At 59.5% G+C, this 18,798-nt stretch overlaps 2 protein-coding genes across 2 annotated transcripts in view; both read right to left on the bottom strand.

Moving 5' to 3' along the window:
• Positions 1-18,798, bottom strand: part of CCDC9 (coiled-coil domain containing 9) — an 86,802-nt gene that overhangs the window by 21,864 nt on the left and 46,140 nt on the right. The window lies entirely within an intron of this gene.
• Positions 5,195-14,172, bottom strand: SAE1 (SUMO1 activating enzyme subunit 1). The gene is made up of 9 exons (XM_056845747.1): positions 14,054-14,172; positions 13,151-13,262; positions 11,240-11,413; positions 10,328-10,470; positions 9,966-10,065; positions 7,889-7,994; positions 6,283-6,427; positions 5,536-5,605; positions 5,195-5,295 (listed from the first exon to the last, which is right to left on the bottom strand). Exons 1-9 carry the CDS (start codon positions 14,170-14,172, stop codon positions 5,203-5,205), a joined length of 1,062 nt encoding a protein of 353 aa, XP_056701725.1. The 3' UTR covers positions 5,195-5,202.

Genomic DNA, 18,798 nt, shown 5'->3' with positions numbered 1-18,798 from the left:
TGGTGGTTGCACCCAAAGACCCTCCCGCGCCCCCCACCATGTCGTCCAGCCGGCTCGGAGGGGCTCCCCGCGCGCAGCCCTTTCCCTCGGGTGCGAAGCGCTGGCCGGTCACTCAATGAATGGGAGGGGCGCTCACGGTGGGGACCCTGGGGAAGGGAGGGCCGAAGAGGCGGGGGGGGGGTCTGCCCAGTCGTGGTGCCTGGTTTCCAACAGGGAAGGATCCAGCTGGTCGGGAGCCCCGGTGCCCAGAGGGAGGGCCGCGCCACCCACCTGCTCCCGCTGAACTGTCGGGGTTTGGGGAGCGCCTGCTGGAGTATTGCACGGGGGTGGTGGGGCGCTCTGCCCACGGGAGCCGCCCTATGGAAAGCCCCCCGGGGCGCCCGACGGTCCCCTGACTGTCTCCTCCCCAGGCCTCTCCAGGCCGCCTCGGGATGCGACCCCAGCTGCTCGGACAGAAGGGGTCCCGGCAGGGCAGAAGGGTCGGCTGCAGAAGCCTCCGCCTTCTCCCCCCCCCCCCAGCTGCGAAGATGACCCACTGACCCAGCGCTGAGGCCCCGCGGCGGGGAAGAGGCTCAGGACCGAGCCGGCCGCTGGGAACCCCTCGCCGCCCCCCCCCCGTCTCAGCCCAGAGGAAAGGAGGGGGCGGCCTGCCAATCAGGCTTCCACTCCCACGCCCTGCCCCGCCAGCCCGGGCACCGAGGCGCGATCCTCGCACGCCCCCCCCCCCCAGCTACCTGTGCTGAACCAGTGGCCTCCCGCCCCCTCCCCCAGGACGGCATCCAGGGACGCGTCCGCCCTCACAACAACCCTGTGCGGTGGGCCAGGCCGAAAGGAAGCGAGCGCCCCCAAGTTTCCCGGGCCGCCCCTTTGCAAAAGCCAAGCCGGAGCCCCGGGGGCTCTTGCGCAGGGGCAGGGCAGGAGAGGGGGGGCCCCGTCCCGCCCGTCCGGCGGGGGATCCCCGGAGCCCGCACAAGCCCGAACTTGCCTGGGAGGGCGGGGCGGGGGCGGGGCGTAGTGACGCGGGGGGCGGGGCCGGGCGGGCTCTGCAGCTGGCGGAGCGCGCGCGCCCGGCCGCCTTGCCGCGAGTTTCTTGCAGCCGCAGCTCCAGCTGGGTGGCGCGGCTGTCCGCTCCTCGCCCGCCCATAGCCGTCGCTGGCTCGGAGCCTCCCCGCTGCCCGCCCGACCGCCCCCCCGAGCCGCCCCCGGAGGGTTCATGCAGCTGCAGTAAGTGCGGCCCCCGCCCGCGGGGATGCGGCGCTGCCGTCGGGGGGCTGGGCGGGCGCACGTGGCGGCGGCGGCGGGGCAGGGCGTCGCGGGCGCTGGGGCGCGGCGCCGCGGGGCTGGGTTTGTTTACAAACAGGCGGCGCGGCTGCCTGGCGGGGCGGGCTGGGGGCCGTCGGCGGGCGCGCTGACCGAGCCGTGCGGTGGTCCGCAGATCCGCCCGAGCGCCATGGCCAGACCGCTGCAGGACGGGAGCCGCGCCGAGCCGACCGCTGCTGTGCCCGGGAGCCCAGGCTTCCCTCTGGGGGGGACGGTGGCCCTGCCGCCCCCCGTCTGCCGGAGCCCGCTCGCCCTGCCACCCGGGCTGAACTGCGCCCTGTGCCCCGGCGGACCCCTGCCCCGCGCCCTCTACCACTGCATGCGGGGCCAGGAGCCGCCCCGGAGCCGCTCCGGCGAGGCGCAAGGTGAGTGGCGCGGCGCCTTTCCCGCGGCGGGAGGTGGGCGGGACCGCAGCCTCTGACCATGTACAGAGTGCGGGTGAGAACTTTGGCGGCGGCAGCAGCAGGTGCGCTTGAGCCCCGGCGGCAACGATCCCTTCCCCGGCCCTGTTCTGCTGGGGGGAGGGTCCCCTCTATACCCTCCCTTTACCCTCCTTAACTGCCAGGGATCACGAACTGAGAAGGGTGCCGAAACCGCGCCCTCCCTCCACCCCCGTGGATGCCCCTGTCCCGCGGGGTGGGCAGGCAGGCGAAAGGCGGCTTCCTCCTGGATATCGGCGTCTGGCATTCATCTCCCAGCAGGGCCAGCGAGCCAGGGGGGCACCCTCAGGCTTCTCCCCCCCCCCATGCGCCCTTTGTTTTTGTGCCCTTCAGCCAGCGGCACTTCCTGCCCAGGGCAGCTCTGGTCCCCCGCCCACACACACACACACAAGCACCAAACTGTGGGATGTCCGAGGTGTGCCAGGGCCCCTGCCCACAGGGGAACCTCCCTGTCCCAACCCAGCCGCTGCAGCCACTGCAAATGCTGACTCATCAAACTTTGGCCAGAGGGCTGGGGGGCCAGTAGCCCCCCCAGCTCTCCCCCCTCTCAGCTCAGGAGAGTGGTACGGTGAAGCCCCTGGAGGGCTGCGGGAGCCCAGCGGCATCACACGAAACGGACCCGACCTGCTAGACTCAGGCATACCCCAGGACAAAGTGCTGGGGGGGGGGGGCTGCCCGCCTGCCTGCCAGCCAAGTGGGAGGGGCCTAGACCCCGCCTGCCAGGCCAGAGGCTGTGTCCTGAAATGCTCCCGTTGGGACGCACCAGGCAATGGTTGCCAAGGAAACTGGGACGGTGCTCCCCTCCCCGTCCCCACCTGTGGTGGGGGGAACCACCCTCCCCTGCCCCCCCAGCCCTCCCTGTCCTGATGGTGTCTCCTCTACTTCCTTCCTAGGCATCCTGGTGGCCCTGGAGAGCAGCCCCGGGCAGCAGCCCCCCACGGAGCAGCCCCTGCAGCAGGCAGCACAGCCCAACGGGCACCTCCCCAGGAGCACACCGCCCAGCCTGGAGCAGGCGCTGGGAGCCCGCCTTCGCCACATGGGAGACCAGTTCCACCGAGAGCACCAGCGAGGACAGCAGGTGAGCTGCGGGGCCTGCCGGAGGGCACCCTCTGGGCTTGCCTCCTCTCTGGGCCTGAGCCCACTCCAAGCTGGGCCACCTCCAGCCTCCCTCTCCGGCTTGTTTGCTCAGGGAGCTGGGCAGGGCCCGCCTGCTGACTCATGGCCTATAAATAGCCCGGGGATATAAGGCTGGGCCCAGCCGGCAGAGCCGCAGCGGTGGTGGTGGTGCGGGGGACCTGCCGCTGGCTCTCCCTCTCTCTCGGGAGCACCGGCGGCAGCAGGCTGGGATCCTTTTCTCACCTGCCTCCTTCCCTCCCTCCCTAACAGCAGCGGCAGCAGAGACCGGCCTGGGATCACTTCTACCACTTCCTCTTCCAGCTGCTGGGCGTCTTCTACAACCTGCCCGTGGAGGTGGGGGCTGGCCTCGGGCCCAATTAGCCCCGGAATTCTCCTCCTGCTGGCCAGGGGAGGAAATCTGCCTAACACGGACTTGGACGGACATTCCTTGGGAATGCGGGCACCGGTGCTGCTGCTTATTTCTCTCTCTGCCATGCCCCCCCTTTTGCGGGTGCCTGCCCTGGACTAAAACGCAGCACAGCGCATCAAAGGCAACCGCCCACTCGGAGAGAAGGGTCACCGTTGCTCCCTTGCGCCCCTGTCCAGCAGTGCCTTAGGAGAGCTGCTCACCAAGGCGCATGAAGTTAGCACTATGTGAATACTGTTCATTGAGCCTGTACAGATGGGGGGTGGGGAGAGCCACACAGGGCAGCCCCCCAGGCCCAAGCCTTTCCTCCGCCAGGAGGGGCTGGCCTGGGCCGTGTGCAAAGCAGGGGCTGCCGATGTATATAGCGAGGGGGTCTTTGGTGCGTGTACAGAGGATAACCTTGGTGCTACTTGTACATATTTGAGGGAACCTTGTCTGTACCTTGTGGGGGGAGAATTTTGTATGTTTCCTTTTCAATAAAACTGGACAGTCAATCTGTAGCATTAAAGCTCCTCCTTTGGGGGGGGAAGCTGCCTGTAGAACTGATCCTGCTTCTTCCCTGGGTGCCTTCTGCTATGTCCAGTAAAACTTGCCTCCTTGAGCAGAGAATGGGACGGTTCAGGGCTGAAATAGGGGACAGACCACCAAGAAAAACCTGGTTCTCTCAAATATTTGGACCCTACATGACTTTTTAAAGAAGCTGCAACCACCGAGGCCTAGCCGAAGCAAGGTTTTTTCAAGCTGCCATGCAGAGCTGCTGGAGAAGGGATGAGAACTGAGGGCTATTGGACACCCGTGAAAGAAACAGAGACCCACAATCCCTTCAGGACCTCACCGGCACCAAGCCCCAGGGACAAGTTCATGTAGTCCTTACCGCTTCTGAGCTCAGGCCAGCCTCACTGGGTAGTTCCGAGGAAGGCACCCCCCCCCCCACTGACCTGCACTGGACCACACAGCCCCCTCCCCCACCGGGGTCAGAGCTTGCAGGGAACACAGTGCCATCCAGCTGAATCAACCCCATTTGCCAGTCCCACCCAAGCTGGTGGCAGGACTATGGGGTAGAAGATGGCATGAAAGGGAAGTCTCAGATGCGGATCTAGGACCAGGGATACCAAGCATGGCAGAAAGTCTTATGAAAACAGTCACTGGCAAGTGGAACAGGAGGCGGGTGAGGTGGAGATGGTTTTCTGCTGCCTTTCTGCCATGCTTGGTATCCCCGAGACACAAGCAGCCACACGGTGAGACGGAAGAGCTCCGGCCTGGGCGGGGTGCATCCTACTCCAGGCAGCGCCAGAAGAGAGCTTCAGAGGAGGGCAGTGAGGGACATGGTGTCAGCCTGGAGAAGAGCAGGGGCAAGGTATGGCTGCCCCCACCCCTGAAGCACCCCTTTGAGCATGAAGGTTCATTCACCACCACTCCAGAGGTTGAGGAATAGCTTCCGTTACATCAGTGCAATGGGGCAGGAGGCTGCCTTCAGCCGGGGATGTGACAGTGGTCATGCTTTATAGCTCATGCATTGTGTGTGTTTGGGGGGGATGGGTTTGGCCTCAACACCCTGTATGATTCCTTCCAGGTCTGGGCTTCTGAAACCAGCCCAAGGTCAACCACCCCTGGAGAGGGATGAGGATGGACTCACTGGACGGAAGCAGCATTTTACACACAGACCACATTGTACCAACCGATCCACTGCACAAGAGACAGGTTATGAAAAAATCCGAGTTTATTGGGGCACCAAGATAACAGACAAGCTGCCCAAGGGGGGAGAGGGCTGTGCTTCAGCCTTGGGAAGCCTGCCTGGCCCTCTGCTCCACTCCCCCAGGGAACTGAAAAACAGCAGGCCGGCCGAGGGGTTGCTTGCAAGAGGTCACTCCAAGAGCACCAGGGCGGGGATCGTGGGTGTCAGCTGGGGGCCAGGCACTCCACAATCCCGTTGCCCTTCATGCCATCAAAAAAGAAGAAGTTGTTGAGGGGCGTGTCCCGCTGTGACAGCGCCTAGAAGACAAAGGGAGACCAACAAGGGTAGAGGTGAAGCAGCCATACAACAGGCAAATTCCACTGCCCACCCCAAACAGGATCTGGAGTCAGGGAAGAAGAGGCACTCCAGCACTGCCAACCTCTTGAGCAGCACAGGGAAAGGAGGCAGGGGGCTTCTCTTGGCCAAGATTCCCCCCACCTCGGGATGCTCAACCTGCTACAGGAGAGGGTAGGGGAATTCAAGGGAACTCTCCTTACCTTGACGATTTCCTGGCCCAGCACTCCTCCAACCACAGCACAGACAGAAGCCATTTCCGAGAAGCAGCAGCTATGGGGGGGGGGGGATAAGGGGATGGTGGGAAGGAGGATCGATGGCCAGGGAAATGCCACTGGGCCCTGCCAGGCGGGGCCAAGGGCACCCCCACCAGCCCAGCCCCATGCAACGAGTCTCCCACAAAACCCCACAGGCTCCAGCCGGCCCTCCTACACAAAGCCCACGGCCACTGCCTGTATGGCACAGCCCAAGCAGGCCCACCGGGGCACACACATCCTGGCATGTAAGAACACGCCCCCAGAGGGGTTTTCCAGCCCTCCTACCGACATCATCCACCCTCCCTCCCCTCCTGTGCAGCACAAGGCTTGGATGGGCAGCTGCCCAGGTTCTTGCCCGCAGAGCAGTCGAGTGGGAGGCGGCTGCCGGTCTTTTGGGCTAGGCAAGCAGCATTCAGCACTAGCTCTGTAGACAGCCCCAGACTCATGAGAGTGGCAGGCCTCTCAGGGAGAGAGATGCCATCCTGGCAGGGCTCCCTGTGGGCACCCCAAGCAGCCCTAGCTGGAAAAGGTCCAGTGCCCAGGGTGGCAGCCAGGCTCCCAGAAGCCATAGAGACCCACAGCTGCACCTCTGCTTACTCCACATTGACAAGGCAGCAGCAGAGAATCCTGGCCCAAACAGAGAGGGGTGCCCTGCCCAGCGTACAGCAGGATCCACCACAAACTCCTACCCACCTGGCAAAGTCGTCTGGTAGCAGGTCAACGCCAACGCCCAGGGACTCCAGCACACCCGTGCGCGTCTGCAGAAGCATCTCAGACTCTTCAGCATAGCCCTGAGGTGAAGGATCACGACCCTTTTCTGACCGGAATTTCAGCAGCACTGTGGGCAGAGGGAGGAGGCATCAGGGGCCTTCCAAGGAAGCAGCAGGCGCTGCCAAGGCCTCGAAATAGACATGGCTTCTAAGACAGCCCCCAAATCGCCCTAGTGAACAACCAGTGGGTGCAATCCCCACCATTTTAGTTGACTGCACTAACACTCTACACTGTATTTGGTTCATTTTGTGTTATTCACACCGTCTTAGGCAGGCTCTGGATGAAGAAATAATATTCTACAGTTCCATGAGCAGGGAATGTGGGAGGGAAGCACAGGCCCAGTTCCTGGCCAACGACCCTCAGAACCAACCAACAACCCACTTCCCAGAGGCCAAAAATCACGGCTACACAGGAAAGATCTGGCCAGGGCTACCAGCAGGGGGCTCACAGGCCCCTCCCTTCTGCCTCAGACAGAGAACAGGAAGCACCCGGTCGAAAGACCTCAGAGACCAAGAGGGAGCAGCTGCTCATCTTGCATCCTTGTAGAAAGGCTGGAAGAAGCCCCCTCCCCACAGGCACTAGGAAGCAAACCTGGGCGGCACCCAGCAGAGAATAGGAGGGGGCTGCCCCAGAGGTTATTTTTGGCTTACTGTTATCTTCAGGTCCCACTAACCTCCAGCCAGAGCTCACACCCATCACGACCCTTCCTTCATATACTACCTACTAGCACAGGTGAACGGACAGCAGCGCCCACCCGGCCACTCTGCAGCCTGACAAAAAAAGGAACTGACACCTCTCCCCTCCCAGCCCTGCAGACTCCCATTTTTCACAAGCGGCCTTGCAAGAATCCCAACCACAATCTTGCCTCAGGTTTACATTCCCATTGAACTGGCCTTGATATGAGGCACCCCCGGGGGGGTGGGGGGTATCTGCAGCAGCCCCTCCCCAAGCAATGCCCAAGGGCTCCCACCTTTTGGCCAAAGCAGATGGCAAACCTTTCCAGGATTGGTCTCCCCATCTCCTCTGAGGATGGAGGAAACAATCAGTTTGGAATGGAGAAATCACCTCTCTGACCGCAGTGACATCAAGGTGGAAAGCACCCCCCCAATCCACAAGGAGGGAGGGGGAAGAGCTGTGCCTGCCCCAAGAACAGGTGCTGTGTGACACCCCACTGTTCTGAGAAGCATTTGTACTGACACCCCCACTGAGCAGACACCCCCCCCCCAATGCCAAGCAAGGACAGCAAGACCCTGGCTTTGGAAAACTGGCCCACAACAAGGCACAGCCCTCCTCCGCAGCAGTCCCCTTCCAGCCCTTTCCGTGCCTCCTTTCTCTGCTCCTTGGCACTGCAAGACCCACGTGGCCACCAGCTGAACGCAGCTCCACGGCTGGTCACAAGTCACATGGCCTCCAGAGCAAGTCACATGACTGGCTGCAATGCTGCACACGCTCCAGCCCCCCCCCCATCTTCTATACAACAAGGCCAGTTCCCAGCGCCCACCCACGCCAGACTCAAGGGGCGTCTCACCTCGCAGCAAGAAGTAGTCCGGCGTGGTGCGCTTCAGGGTCGCCTGGCCCTTCTCGGTGCTCCAGTTGATACCAAAAGCCTCCTTCAAGAGGCAGAAAACCACGCGCTGCGGGGGGGGGGGGGGCAAAAAAGAGAGGAGAGAATGTGATTTCTGGCATCCAGGCTCAGTCAAGACAACCAGCCTCTACTTGGAAGGGTAGAGAACGGCCCAAGCCCAGAGTCCCCTTTCCAGAGGACTGCCGCAGAGGCAGAAAGGCGCTCTGGGACAGATGACTGGCCAGACAGAGAAAGGAACAGCCTTCACACATCGGTCACAGTTGACTCTCGAGAGCTGTTCCTTCAGGGCAGCTGACAGCAGCCTCTCTTGTAGAAGACGCTGAACAAGAGCCACAAAGGAACATCCCACAGCTGCAGAACTTCCAAGGCCAGGGAAGCTGGTAGTGCCCTAGGGAGGGTCTAGGGGGACCCTCCCTAAGTGCCTGGGGGGGATGGTTACACTTCAAGGCAAAACAGAACAGTCATAAGCTAATAAGACTCTACGGGAAGAAGCAGATGCCGGCCCCACTTCTGTGCCCAGAGCAAACAGGGACCCCTCTTCTTCCGCATGCTCAGAGGCACGGCTGCCTGCAATCAACACAAGTCTCACAGCAGTCTCAATGCACACTTCTCTCTTTGCGCATCATGTTCTGTATGACTGGGGGGAAGCAGGGATGAGTGCCCCGCCTCCTCTTTCCAGCCTGCTCTTTTCCACAACCGAGGCCTATGACAGCATGGGACCAGGAACTGCATGGGGGACTCCCTCACACTCCAGTATCAGGTGTGATGCATGACTCTGCAGTTCCCTCCCCAGTCAAGTGACAGCAGCAACACGTGACCTAGACAGGGACATGGGCTCTGTGCCAGGGGACAACATTCCCCCCCTCGTTCTGGGGAAGCTGGGAGCTTGCCAAGGGGGCCCTGGCAAGGGGCCAGAAGTGGCTCCGTGACAGCCATTACCAGCCACGGATTAGCAGAGTCTGGGCAAGATGGTGAGCGTCCTGTGCCTGGAAGGAAAGCCATGCTTGTGTCAGAACTGCCTGATGCCAGACAGGAACCCAAACAGCAGAGGCTCGCAGGGGCACAATGCCCCAAGATTTCCCTTACTGCAGCCTCTGCCCTCTGGCACCTGTGGTTGCTGTCACCACAAGGGGGCTGGGCATCTGGCTGCCTGTTGGCAGCTTGGACAGTCAGAGCGCATCTGAGAAACTTGCCAGCCATCACTGGGCAGGCAAAACAAGCTGAGGAATTCACGGGCACTGACTGGGGAAAGCAGGAGGCACACATAAGGCTGAGAAGGGGTCCATGCGTCCCTGACCTTCCTTGTGCGGCCTGTTTGTTTCAAACAGATTTGTCTGACACTGTCTTATAAGTTCCCTGAGGCTCTAGCCCTCTTGGGCCAGCCCAGTCATCTGTCTTCAGACAGATCTTGAAGGAGTTTGCTCAAAAGTGCCAATTGGCACAGCCTGCCTTCCCACCAAGCTCCTCGTGTCAGTCGCCAAACGACCTCCTCCTCCCTCACCTCCTAAAGAGGGATGCTGCAGTCACTGGGGCCCGGCCAGCCCTCTCCTCAGAGGGCAACGGGGTGGCCCACGGCAAGGCCACTGCTACTGTGGGTGTTTCAGCACTGGTCTCCCTCCACACACAACAAGCGAGACCACATCCGCTGATCCCTGCATGCTCGGTCCCCTAACAGTCACGCGGATTCCTCGGCAACAACCCGACTCTTGCAGGAGAAGGGAGGCCCAGGGCGGCAGGGGGCCTGTGGGTCTCACAAAGAATGAGAAGCATCCCTGATGGCCAGGCGTGAACACACTGGGACAAGGGCAGGCTTGCCTGGAGGCCAAGGGAGGAGGGAGCAGCTCCACGGCATTCTTTGGATGGAGCCCAGAGAATGACACGCAGCTGTGTGGCTCGTGCATAACTGAGGGCAGGAACTTCCAAAATAGCAGCCCGGCAACCTCTCCAGCACAGGCCGGGGGGACGGGGACACAGTCCTCCTAGGTGCAGGCGTAGGTTCCTAGAGGGGCTCTCCACTCACCTTCTTCACCATGGTGGTTTCCATGAAGTTCAGCTTGGCCTTCTTGGCGTCAGGCCCGTCCTCCGTAGCCTGGCTGGCTTTGGCAGGCTTAGTTTTCTCTCTGCCAGGCACAGACACAGATGATCACACAACTCCTTCCTGCTATCCCACTCAGCGGTGGAATCTGTTTTAGAAGGATTGGGACTGCCACGAGCACACATGCAGGCAGGATGGCTCCCTCCAGCGGCCAAACCCAACAGAGACGAGAGCCGGTGGGTTTAGCAAGACCGCTTGGGGACCTAGGAGGGAAGCTTCTAGACCACTTCAAGGGACCTTCTCGGCAAGCTCCGACCCCTCCCATCACTCCCCAATCCCAGACTCACTCCACGAATTCGTGCTCGCCCAGGTCGGCAAACATATAGCCATGGTAGCCGAAGACATCGCCCGCGAAGAACTTGATGCCGTTTTTGTGGCATATTTGGTCAACCTTCATCAAGACCTCCTGGGAGCAGCATGTCAGACAGACCTGGAAAGACAAACATTCCCAGGGTGACCCCCAGAGCCAATGCTGGCCTGACCCCCCCCCCTTCCCCAAAGCTGGGCTATCAGATGGAAAACTTCTGTTCCAGACCAAACACCGACAGCCCTCAATTGCCTCCATTCTAGGTTGGCACTCACTTGATGCTGCTCCTGTCTCTGGTGGTAAAGCGGTGGCCACGTTGGCAGTGCTGGAGGACACCATCAGGACTCCAGCCCACCAAAGGAAGCCTGGGCCACTTACTCTCCCCGCCTTACATCCAGGACAGGCACCGGGCCCTCCCGGGTCTCATGAAAGTGGAAGCACCAGCCCACTCAGTCCATGGTGCTGCTATCAACGATGGGGGGCATTTAGGGCTGGGGGCTTCTCTCCAAAAGAGCCATGCTTGCCTCCAGACCAAGGGCAACCTATAACTATGAGCACAGGGGGGCCTTCTGGACTCAGGTCTCTAGAAGCTGGAAACTTTGCTATTTAGCTTTTGTAAAGATTACAAGACCACCTTGGACCACGAGAAAAAGTGGGACATAAACGTTGTAATACACAAACAAATTTAAGCAACATTTGAATCTATACAAGTTTGCTGTTTGGTCCTAAATTGCTGGATTTCCTTGACGGCAGTCACCTTGAGAGGAGGGAAAGGTGGGATTATAAAGCCGGAAACACACACACGCACCGGTGAAGCTCATGGAAGCCTGTGTGCAAGCTGCACCCCTCCTGCCTGAGCCAGGCACACCTTCCCCCTCCTGCCCGAACCCACCACGTCAAAGTGGGTGAAGAACTCCTCAGGCTTCTGGTTCACATTCTCCTGGTCTGCTTTCACATCAACCATGGGGTTAAGGTCCCGCGCCCGCTCCAGACAGGCTTCGGCCCTGTTCTTGCCTACAGAGCCCAGAGGGATCAGGAACTGGGTCTGGGTGTCTTCTGGGGACACCTGAGGAAGAGACCAGAAATCAGCAAAGCAAAGACCCATATTCCTTCAGGACTCTTCAGCTCTTGGAAGCAGCAAAGCTCCAGCAAACATTTTAGCAGAAAGAACTAGGAAAAATCCCAGGCATCAGGTTAACCAGCTTCCCGATGAGTTACCAGGACAGCAGGGCCTCGAGAGCGATTTCCAAAATACACTGCCCTGTTGCAGCATGTTGTCTTGGTGAAACAGAAAAAGCAACACAAAGAATAGCATTCAGATGAGGAGAAGCAACACTGAGGGTCTCCTGTCTGCCAGCCCACACGCTATTGCAGAAATCAAGGAAAGGTCTTTTCCCGCCTGTTGCTTACCCTGGTGAAGATGGACAGTTCAGCTGCAAGAGATGGGGCTAGGCCTGTCGCTCCAAAGAACCAGGCTCTGCTTCCCTACAACCTTGAAGCAGGCACACCTTCCTGCAACAACCACACTGGGCAGAGACTTGATTCAAGGGCTGGATACGAGTCCAGCAAGAGCTTCCCAGTATGAGCTTTCAAGAGCCAAAGCTCCTTTTCCAACAGGTATCTGGCAAAGGGACCGCTGAAAGCTCATACCCCAATAACCTTGTTGGTCTCTAAGGTGCTACATCTAGCTGCCCTCCTGGAGACCAACACAGCCACCCTCTGAACCTATTCCAGGGGTCAACAAATGCATCCCAAGAGCATCTGCCACGAGCCCACGTGAAGCAGCACTTCAGTGATTTTCACAGTAAAAAGCACAGATGGCACACACAGTAAAAAGCTTTCTTTGCTTTTTACCATCTGTTTTCCGTTAGGGGTTCTTGTGCCTCTACCAGCTTCATCACATGAAGAATTCAGCAAGTTTATCAGGGAAAGTTCCCATAAAGCGCATCTTGTGTACACAAGGAACCAGAGCCATGCCAGAAGAGGAAAACGGCAGAGGAGCCAGGACCACCTTTGCATTGCTTCAGGAACAGAATTGCGGGCCCTCTTCCGTGGCCTCTGAGAGGACACTCACACCCCCTGGGACTCCCTGGCCCTCCCTCACCTGCAGCCTGCTAACAGGCCTGCTATCATCACCAGCGACCAGAAAGCGCCATCTTGTGGCCTACATATTTCCTTCAAAAGGACTCTCTCCACACGATGGATCGGGAAACCAGGATGCTCGCTTGCGCCACTCCCAAGAGAAGAGCTCTCCAAGACAGGCAGACAAAACGGCACCCGCTATGAGCACAGAAAAGCACCAGGGAAGAAGAAGAGCCCGAGGGCTGCATCTTGGGCCCTGAGAAGGGAGGGCATGGATGGGGGAATAAGGCTCAGCGCTTGAGCAGCAGCCAGCGGAGGCTCAGAGTTTCCATCATTCTCCCAGCAGCTTCCTAAAAGCCCCACACTGTGCCTTATCTGGAAGCAACCTCCAAATGCAGGGCATGTCAACCCACCTGAACCCCTCCCTCCTTAGAACGGCCCCCTGGCAGTCCCCTCCTGCCCCCCCCCCCCCGCCAGCTAAGAGAATGACTGGAAAAGTGCCCGGCGCCTGCATGCAGTGAAAAAGTGTGAATGCGCACACGGCTGGGACCCAGAGCCAAGAGTTCCTGGGCGTCGAGGCACACATGGACCCGCACATGTGGCTACCCCTCTCCTGAGGGAGGATGAGGGATGTTCAGGGAGACGGTGGGAGCAGGGGTCCCACAGGGGATGCTCCAAACGGCAGGAGGCCCTGCAGGCACCAGCCAGGAAAAAGACCCACCTGCTGATGGTCAAGCATGGTCAGGGCCTTGACCCCTGCCAGGATGAGGTTCTTGGCCACTTCCGCTCCCAGGCCTTTCATGCCCACCAGCAGCACCCGAGATGCCCGCAGCCTGTGGAAGAGAAGAGGCAGGCGACGCTCAGAGAAAAACCCAGGAAAGCCATGGAGGAGGGGGGGGAGGGTTACCCAAAAGGGGTTCTCCATGCCCTTGTTTTCACCTCTCCTTCTGACAAACAAGGGGTGACGCCCTCCTGGGGCGAGGGGCCACGCGGGTGTCGCCCTGGCCCTGGGCAGGTGGAAAAGGGGGGGCTCTTTCGGGGGGAGGGGGACACATCACTTTTGGTGGGAGCAGGAGGGCCAGGAGCCCGGAGCTGAACGCAGAGGAGAGGCCAGCCGCCACCCTCCGGCTGGAGGGACGTTTCAAGAGCCAATGTGCTCATGCTGCGGGTTGTGTGTGTGTGTGTGTGAAAAGTGCCGTCAAGTCGCAGCCGACAACCCCTTTTTTTGTGGGGGTTTTCATGGCAAGAGACTAACAGAGGTGGTTTGCCAGTGCCTTCCTCTGCACAGCAACCCTGGTGTTCCTTGGGGGTCTCCCATCCAAATACTAACCAGGGCTGACCTTGGTTAGCTTCTGAGATCTGACCAGATCAGGCCAGCCTGGGCCATCCAGGTCAGGGCTCATGCTGCAAGCGGGGGGGGGGAGAGAAGGGGGCTAAAGCTTTGCCTGGAAGCGAAAGGGCCGCCGGGAGCCCCCTTCTCCCCACCCCGAGGAAAGGCCGGGGCAAAGGCAGCTCCGGAGGCGCATTCCCACGAGACGCAGACGCGTGTCCGCGGCGGGAGGGGCGGGCCCTCCGCCCCCGGGAGAAACGGCCGGAGGGGCTCGAGCTCCCGGCCCTCCCTCACCGCTTCTGCGCCTCCAGCCCCCACAAGCGGATCTGGCGGTCGTACTGCGCGGCCTCCTCCTCGCTGATGCCGCCGCCGCCTCGCCCGCCGCCCGCAGCAACCGCCGCCTCCTCCACCATGATGGCGGCCGCCGCGCTCCCCCCCCGTCTCCGCCGCCCTCCCGCGTCACGCCGCGCTGACGTCAGGCGCCGCCGACGTCGCCCCCTCTCCCTCCCTCCCTCTCGGGCGGGCTCGGCCTTTTCCGCCCGGCGCTCGTGCCTTTCCGCCCGGGGCCCCGGCCGCGCTCGGGCGTGTCCGTGCGCGCCGCGCGCCGGCCGAGAGCGAGAGGGGAGCGGGCGGGCGCCATTTTGTGTGGTGCAGCCTCGGAGCGCCCGCCGAGCCCGGCCCGGCCCTGCCCAGCGCCCAGGCCCAGCGAGCCGGCCGGCCAGCCAGCCCAGCGGAGCGCGGGGGCCTCAGGGCCGCTGCCCGCCCGCCCACCCGCCCGCAGAGTGACTGTGCCCCGCCACCGCCCGCCCCGTCCGCCCGCCCCTCCCCCCCCCACCGCTGCCGCCCGCCAACCCGCCTAGCCCCATGGCTGTGGAGAGCCCCCCGAGCGCGCCCCCGCCCCGCAGCAGCAGCAGCCCGCACTCGGGCCCCCCCTCGCCCTGCCCCGCGCCCTCTCCGGCCGCCGCCCAACACCACCAGAGCCTGGGCCTACTCGCCAGCGCCCGCCCGCTCCACCACCACCACCACCCGCTCCACCACGGGCCCGGCCCGGACGAAAGGTCCAGTACCCGCCGCTCTCTCTCTCTCTCTCTCTCTCTCTCTCTCTGTCTCCCTCCCTCCCCCGGCCAGGCCTGAGAGGGGGGCGGGAGGGAGGGGCGGGCAGGTAAGTGGGGGGAGAGGCAGGGGGGCAGGCAGCGGCAGTAGCAGCCCCCTCCCCAGCTGGGCCCGCTGGCTGCGGGGGGGGGGCAGTCCTGGTCTGGAGGTGGTGGTGGGGGGGAGAAGGCCGCTTGGGCAGTGCCAAGACCCTGCTGCCACCAGCCCCCCTGCTGCCACCAGCCCTGCTGCCACCAGCCCCCCCTGCTGCCACCAGCCTCACTTCCCCAGGAGGGGTCTTCCCCACCCCCTCTCTGTCTGTCTGTGTCTCATGTGATGCAGGGGTTGGGTTGGTAAGTAACCTCTTTTATTGAATCGTTCCGTTTGTACCTTGTGCCTTTCGTTCCCTGCCACCAGCGGACAAGGAAGCAGGAAAAACCCGCAGGTCTGGCCACCCCCACCCCCCTCTCTTGACCTGGTTGCTGCACTGTACCGTCCACACCTGGCATTCACTTAGAAAAGTACACACCAAAGCACGCACCTGCCTGTTCCCCCGTTTTTAAATTTTTTTAAAAAAACAACAACAACAAAGAGGCAACCAAATCCTGCTGTAAGTCCATCTAGAGCATTCGTAGGTTGTGGATTCATTTGCTTTGTCTGCAGACTCCATCTTCATCCCATTACGTGCAAAGTGGATGCCCGCTGCACTGGGTGCAGGTCTGGTCAGATAAACTGAAGTGTCACTTTCCACAAACGTTAAGCAGTTCCAAAGTGTGACAAATCACAGTGCCCCCCCCCAAGGTTCTCTCCACACACGCTCCCCCACCATTCCTTGGGTTAGCAGCCGTCCTGTACAGTGTAAGCACCTGAGTTGTGGCCTGCTTCCCTCCCCGTTCCCATTGCTCTTTGGCTAACCACATGTGCTGTGAAATGTTGCCGATTCCGCACAGAGGCCAAGTGGAGTTACCTCTCTGTGATGTACAGTATGTTGCTTCCCAGCCCCTGGTGTGGCAGTTTCCAAGTCCTCTCCTCGCACAAGAAAGACATACGTTTGGTCCCACAGGGCAGTATTTTTAGTCTTAACGGATTATTATTATTTTTTAAAAAAAGGTTCATTGATGTGAAATAATGCTGCCTTGTTGATTCCTCTCTTAAGCTCCCCTTCATTACTGAAATACAAATGTTGTATATATAGACTAGAAAACCCGGTTTACCCAAAGAGGGAACAAGTTTACCTGTTGCTGACAGTTGGAGAAAAACAGAAATTTCTGTATCGGGATGTCAAAGTATACTTAGTAATCAGACTTTCATAGCGGAATAAGCTTGAGGAAGAATGAACTTTCCAGGACTTTCATACACTGTTACTCATATGCGTTGTTTATAGCAGAAAGTGTTCTCTTAATAGTCCAGCCTCTGGCTGTGTGGTTTGACTGCAGTAAGGAATCTCCCCACTGCTGTTGGTTCGGCTGGAAGTTTGCAGCTCGGGGTGGGGGGGAGGGAGAATCAGTCCAGTCTTCTGGCCAAGACGTTTGTAGCTCTGGCAGATGGCAAGACGGGTGATCGACTTAAAGCATCAGTTCTGCCGGCCAGTTTGTGAGAACAACTCCTGCTTCCTTCTACTACTTCCGCTGATTGGCCTTGCAGATCCAGTCCCTGTTGAGAAGAGGGTGCCCTCACAGCATAGGCACTGCCTTGACCCAAGGGGCAAGGGTTTTAAGATGGTTGGCCGTTTTGAGCAAAGGTACACTTGACCTTTGGGTGTAGGACCCCGTCTTGCTGCTGTGATTTGATCCTCCCAAATTCCTTCAGATAATCAGTCATTCCTCTCTGCTCAAAGCACTTGACAGGCATTGTTTTGATAATCCCTTCAACAGTCTGAAAATCGGACAAGTGCCCGGTGAGATCTGCTGACATTATGATCTAGGCCTCATGAGCAGCCCAACTGCTTGAAGCCTTTTGTTTCCAGTGCTTAATGACAAAATGAGGCCAGGAGGTTGGAGGGAAAAGGACATGGTGATGTATAGAACTTGTTTAATATTTCACAACAGAGGGTGAGCCGCTTTGAAAGTACCAAGGCCCTTCGTATCGTTGGCATCGGGCCTTTGTCCGAGCAGTTCTGTCGGATTCTAACTGAGAAATGCTTAAAGCCAGGATCCCAAAAGAGCCTTTCAGGCTGGGCTTGGGCTGATCGAGTACATGCTGAAGATGCTCTTGTGCCGGGATTAGCTTTGCAGGAAGGGAGAAAGTGGAGGCTTGCAGACATACACCCCCCCCCCCACACACACACACAGTCGCAGCACTGTGGCTTTGGCAGCGGCACCTGCCAAATTCCTCATTCCCCCCCCCAGCTGCTGGAAGCCCTGTCTCCTTTTGGATCTGGTACACATGTGTTCTTGGGTGAGTGATGTCTTCTTAGAGCATCATGAGTCAGCACCATGACCCGCTGGATGGCTTGGGAAGAGCTCACGTTACTTCATTAGCTGGCAGTTTAAGGACAACCCTTAGAACGCCTGGTCGCGTATTAAATCTGTTGTGAAAGGTAGCCCACATCCCTGGGTGTATCCATTTAAAGTAGCGGCTTGTTTAAGATATTTATACCCTAGTCAGTGAGGCAGTAGATGCGTGCTGTTGAAGGTGCCTGGGAATGGAGAGTGCACCACCAGACTAGTGGGGCGGGTGACTGGTTGCTGAGGGTTGTCCCCTGGTGCTCCCTCTTTGGGTGACCTGCAAAGCAAAGGGGATTGGACGGATTCATGGAGGCCAGGCCCATCTGTGGCTGCAGGTCTTGGTGAGTCAAGGGAACCTCCATGTTCAGAGGCAGTAAACCTCTGAATCCCAGTGCTAGGAGGCAACATCTGGGGAAGCCCTTGGACTCTCTGCCCTCTTTATTGGCTCTCCAGGGTGATATTTTGGCCACTGTGTGAGACAGAATGCTGGACTAGATAGGCCTTCACTGGTCTGATCCAGCAGGTCTCTTCTGACGTTCAAAGCAGGAGAAAGTTACTGAATTGCAAGGGATGAACATGAAAGTTGGTGGGGGGTCCTGTAGGCATTGCTGCCTTCTGTTCGTACCCGTTTTCTGTAGTTCAGTAGCAACTTCATGTGGTGAATTTTCAGTTAGGATCAGGACCAAGGCTGTTGAGGCGTTCCGTCGATTATAGCAGGTCTTCCCAAATAACAACTGCTTCATGGGAGGGGGGAGCATTGTTTGTTTTGGTCTCCTGAACATCCAGGTGCCTCTTCCTCCTCCACGTAAGGAGAGAAAGGAACACATGAGGACAGCTTGTGACGTGACCCTGCATGTGGAAAGTGCTGTAAAAGGTGTTCATCTTCTCACACATGCTCAATAAGGGGGATACGAGATTTGGGGTCCTGCATGAATGGGAGATTCTGGCCCAGCCCCTATGCATGTTTGTTTCGGAAGTGGGCCTCCTTAAATTTCTCCGTGCCTGGGGTTGCAGTGTTGTTGCCTGTGGGAGAGCCGAGCTGCGTGTTGCGCGGTCTGTCATCAGGAGTAGCCTGCCCAGCATTCAAGAGCCTCGCTTGTCTGTTGACCACTTTGTTCGTTAGCAGTTTTACTAGCCCAGCGGCATCCATGGCTGTACATCTCCAGAGAGTGCTTTTGTTGATTATATGAAGACATGTTTGCTTAGGTTTGTGTAAAGCGTCGTTGGCCGTGAGTTTCAGTCTTGTAGAATTATCACCCGAGTGGGCATGCTGGTTCTGCTGGTTTCCTAGTTGAGTGCAAATCAAGCAGCGCCACCGTTCCCCACTGCAGTGAGCCAGTGTTGATCTCACGTATTGGTGGTTTTTCTTCACTCGTTAGGTCGCAACAATTCCACGTTCTCTCTGCACCAGAGTGCCGTGAGGCTGGGCAGGAGATCTTGGGGCTTCCTAAGACATCCCTGTGTTATGAGCCGGCAGCCTGTACCAGTGTGTGTGTGTGT

This window comes from Euleptes europaea, chromosome 3 (assembly GCF_029931775.1).
Source record: "Euleptes europaea isolate rEulEur1 chromosome 3, rEulEur1.hap1, whole genome shotgun sequence".
In the NCBI taxonomy this organism is placed as follows: Eukaryota; Metazoa; Chordata; class Lepidosauria; order Squamata; family Sphaerodactylidae; genus Euleptes; species Euleptes europaea.
Note: the sequence above shows the minus strand (reverse complement) of the source record. Positions and strands in the feature narration are given on the sequence as shown.

Bases quoted from the DNA above. Each gene is read 5' to 3' on its own strand.
- SAE1 (XM_056845747.1), bottom strand. From the start codon at position 14,172: ATGGTGGAGGAGGCGGCGGTTGCTGCGGGCGGCGGGCGAGGCGGCGGC. The intron at 13,263-14,053 runs GTGAGGGAGGGC...TCTCTTCCACAG, and splicing joins GGGCTGGAGGCGCAGAAGCG to GCTGCGGGCATCTCGGGTGC. The intron at 5,606-6,282 runs GTGGGTAGGAGT...CCCCCCCCATAG, and splicing joins CTACCAGACGACTTTGCCAG to CTGCTGCTTCTCGGAAATGG.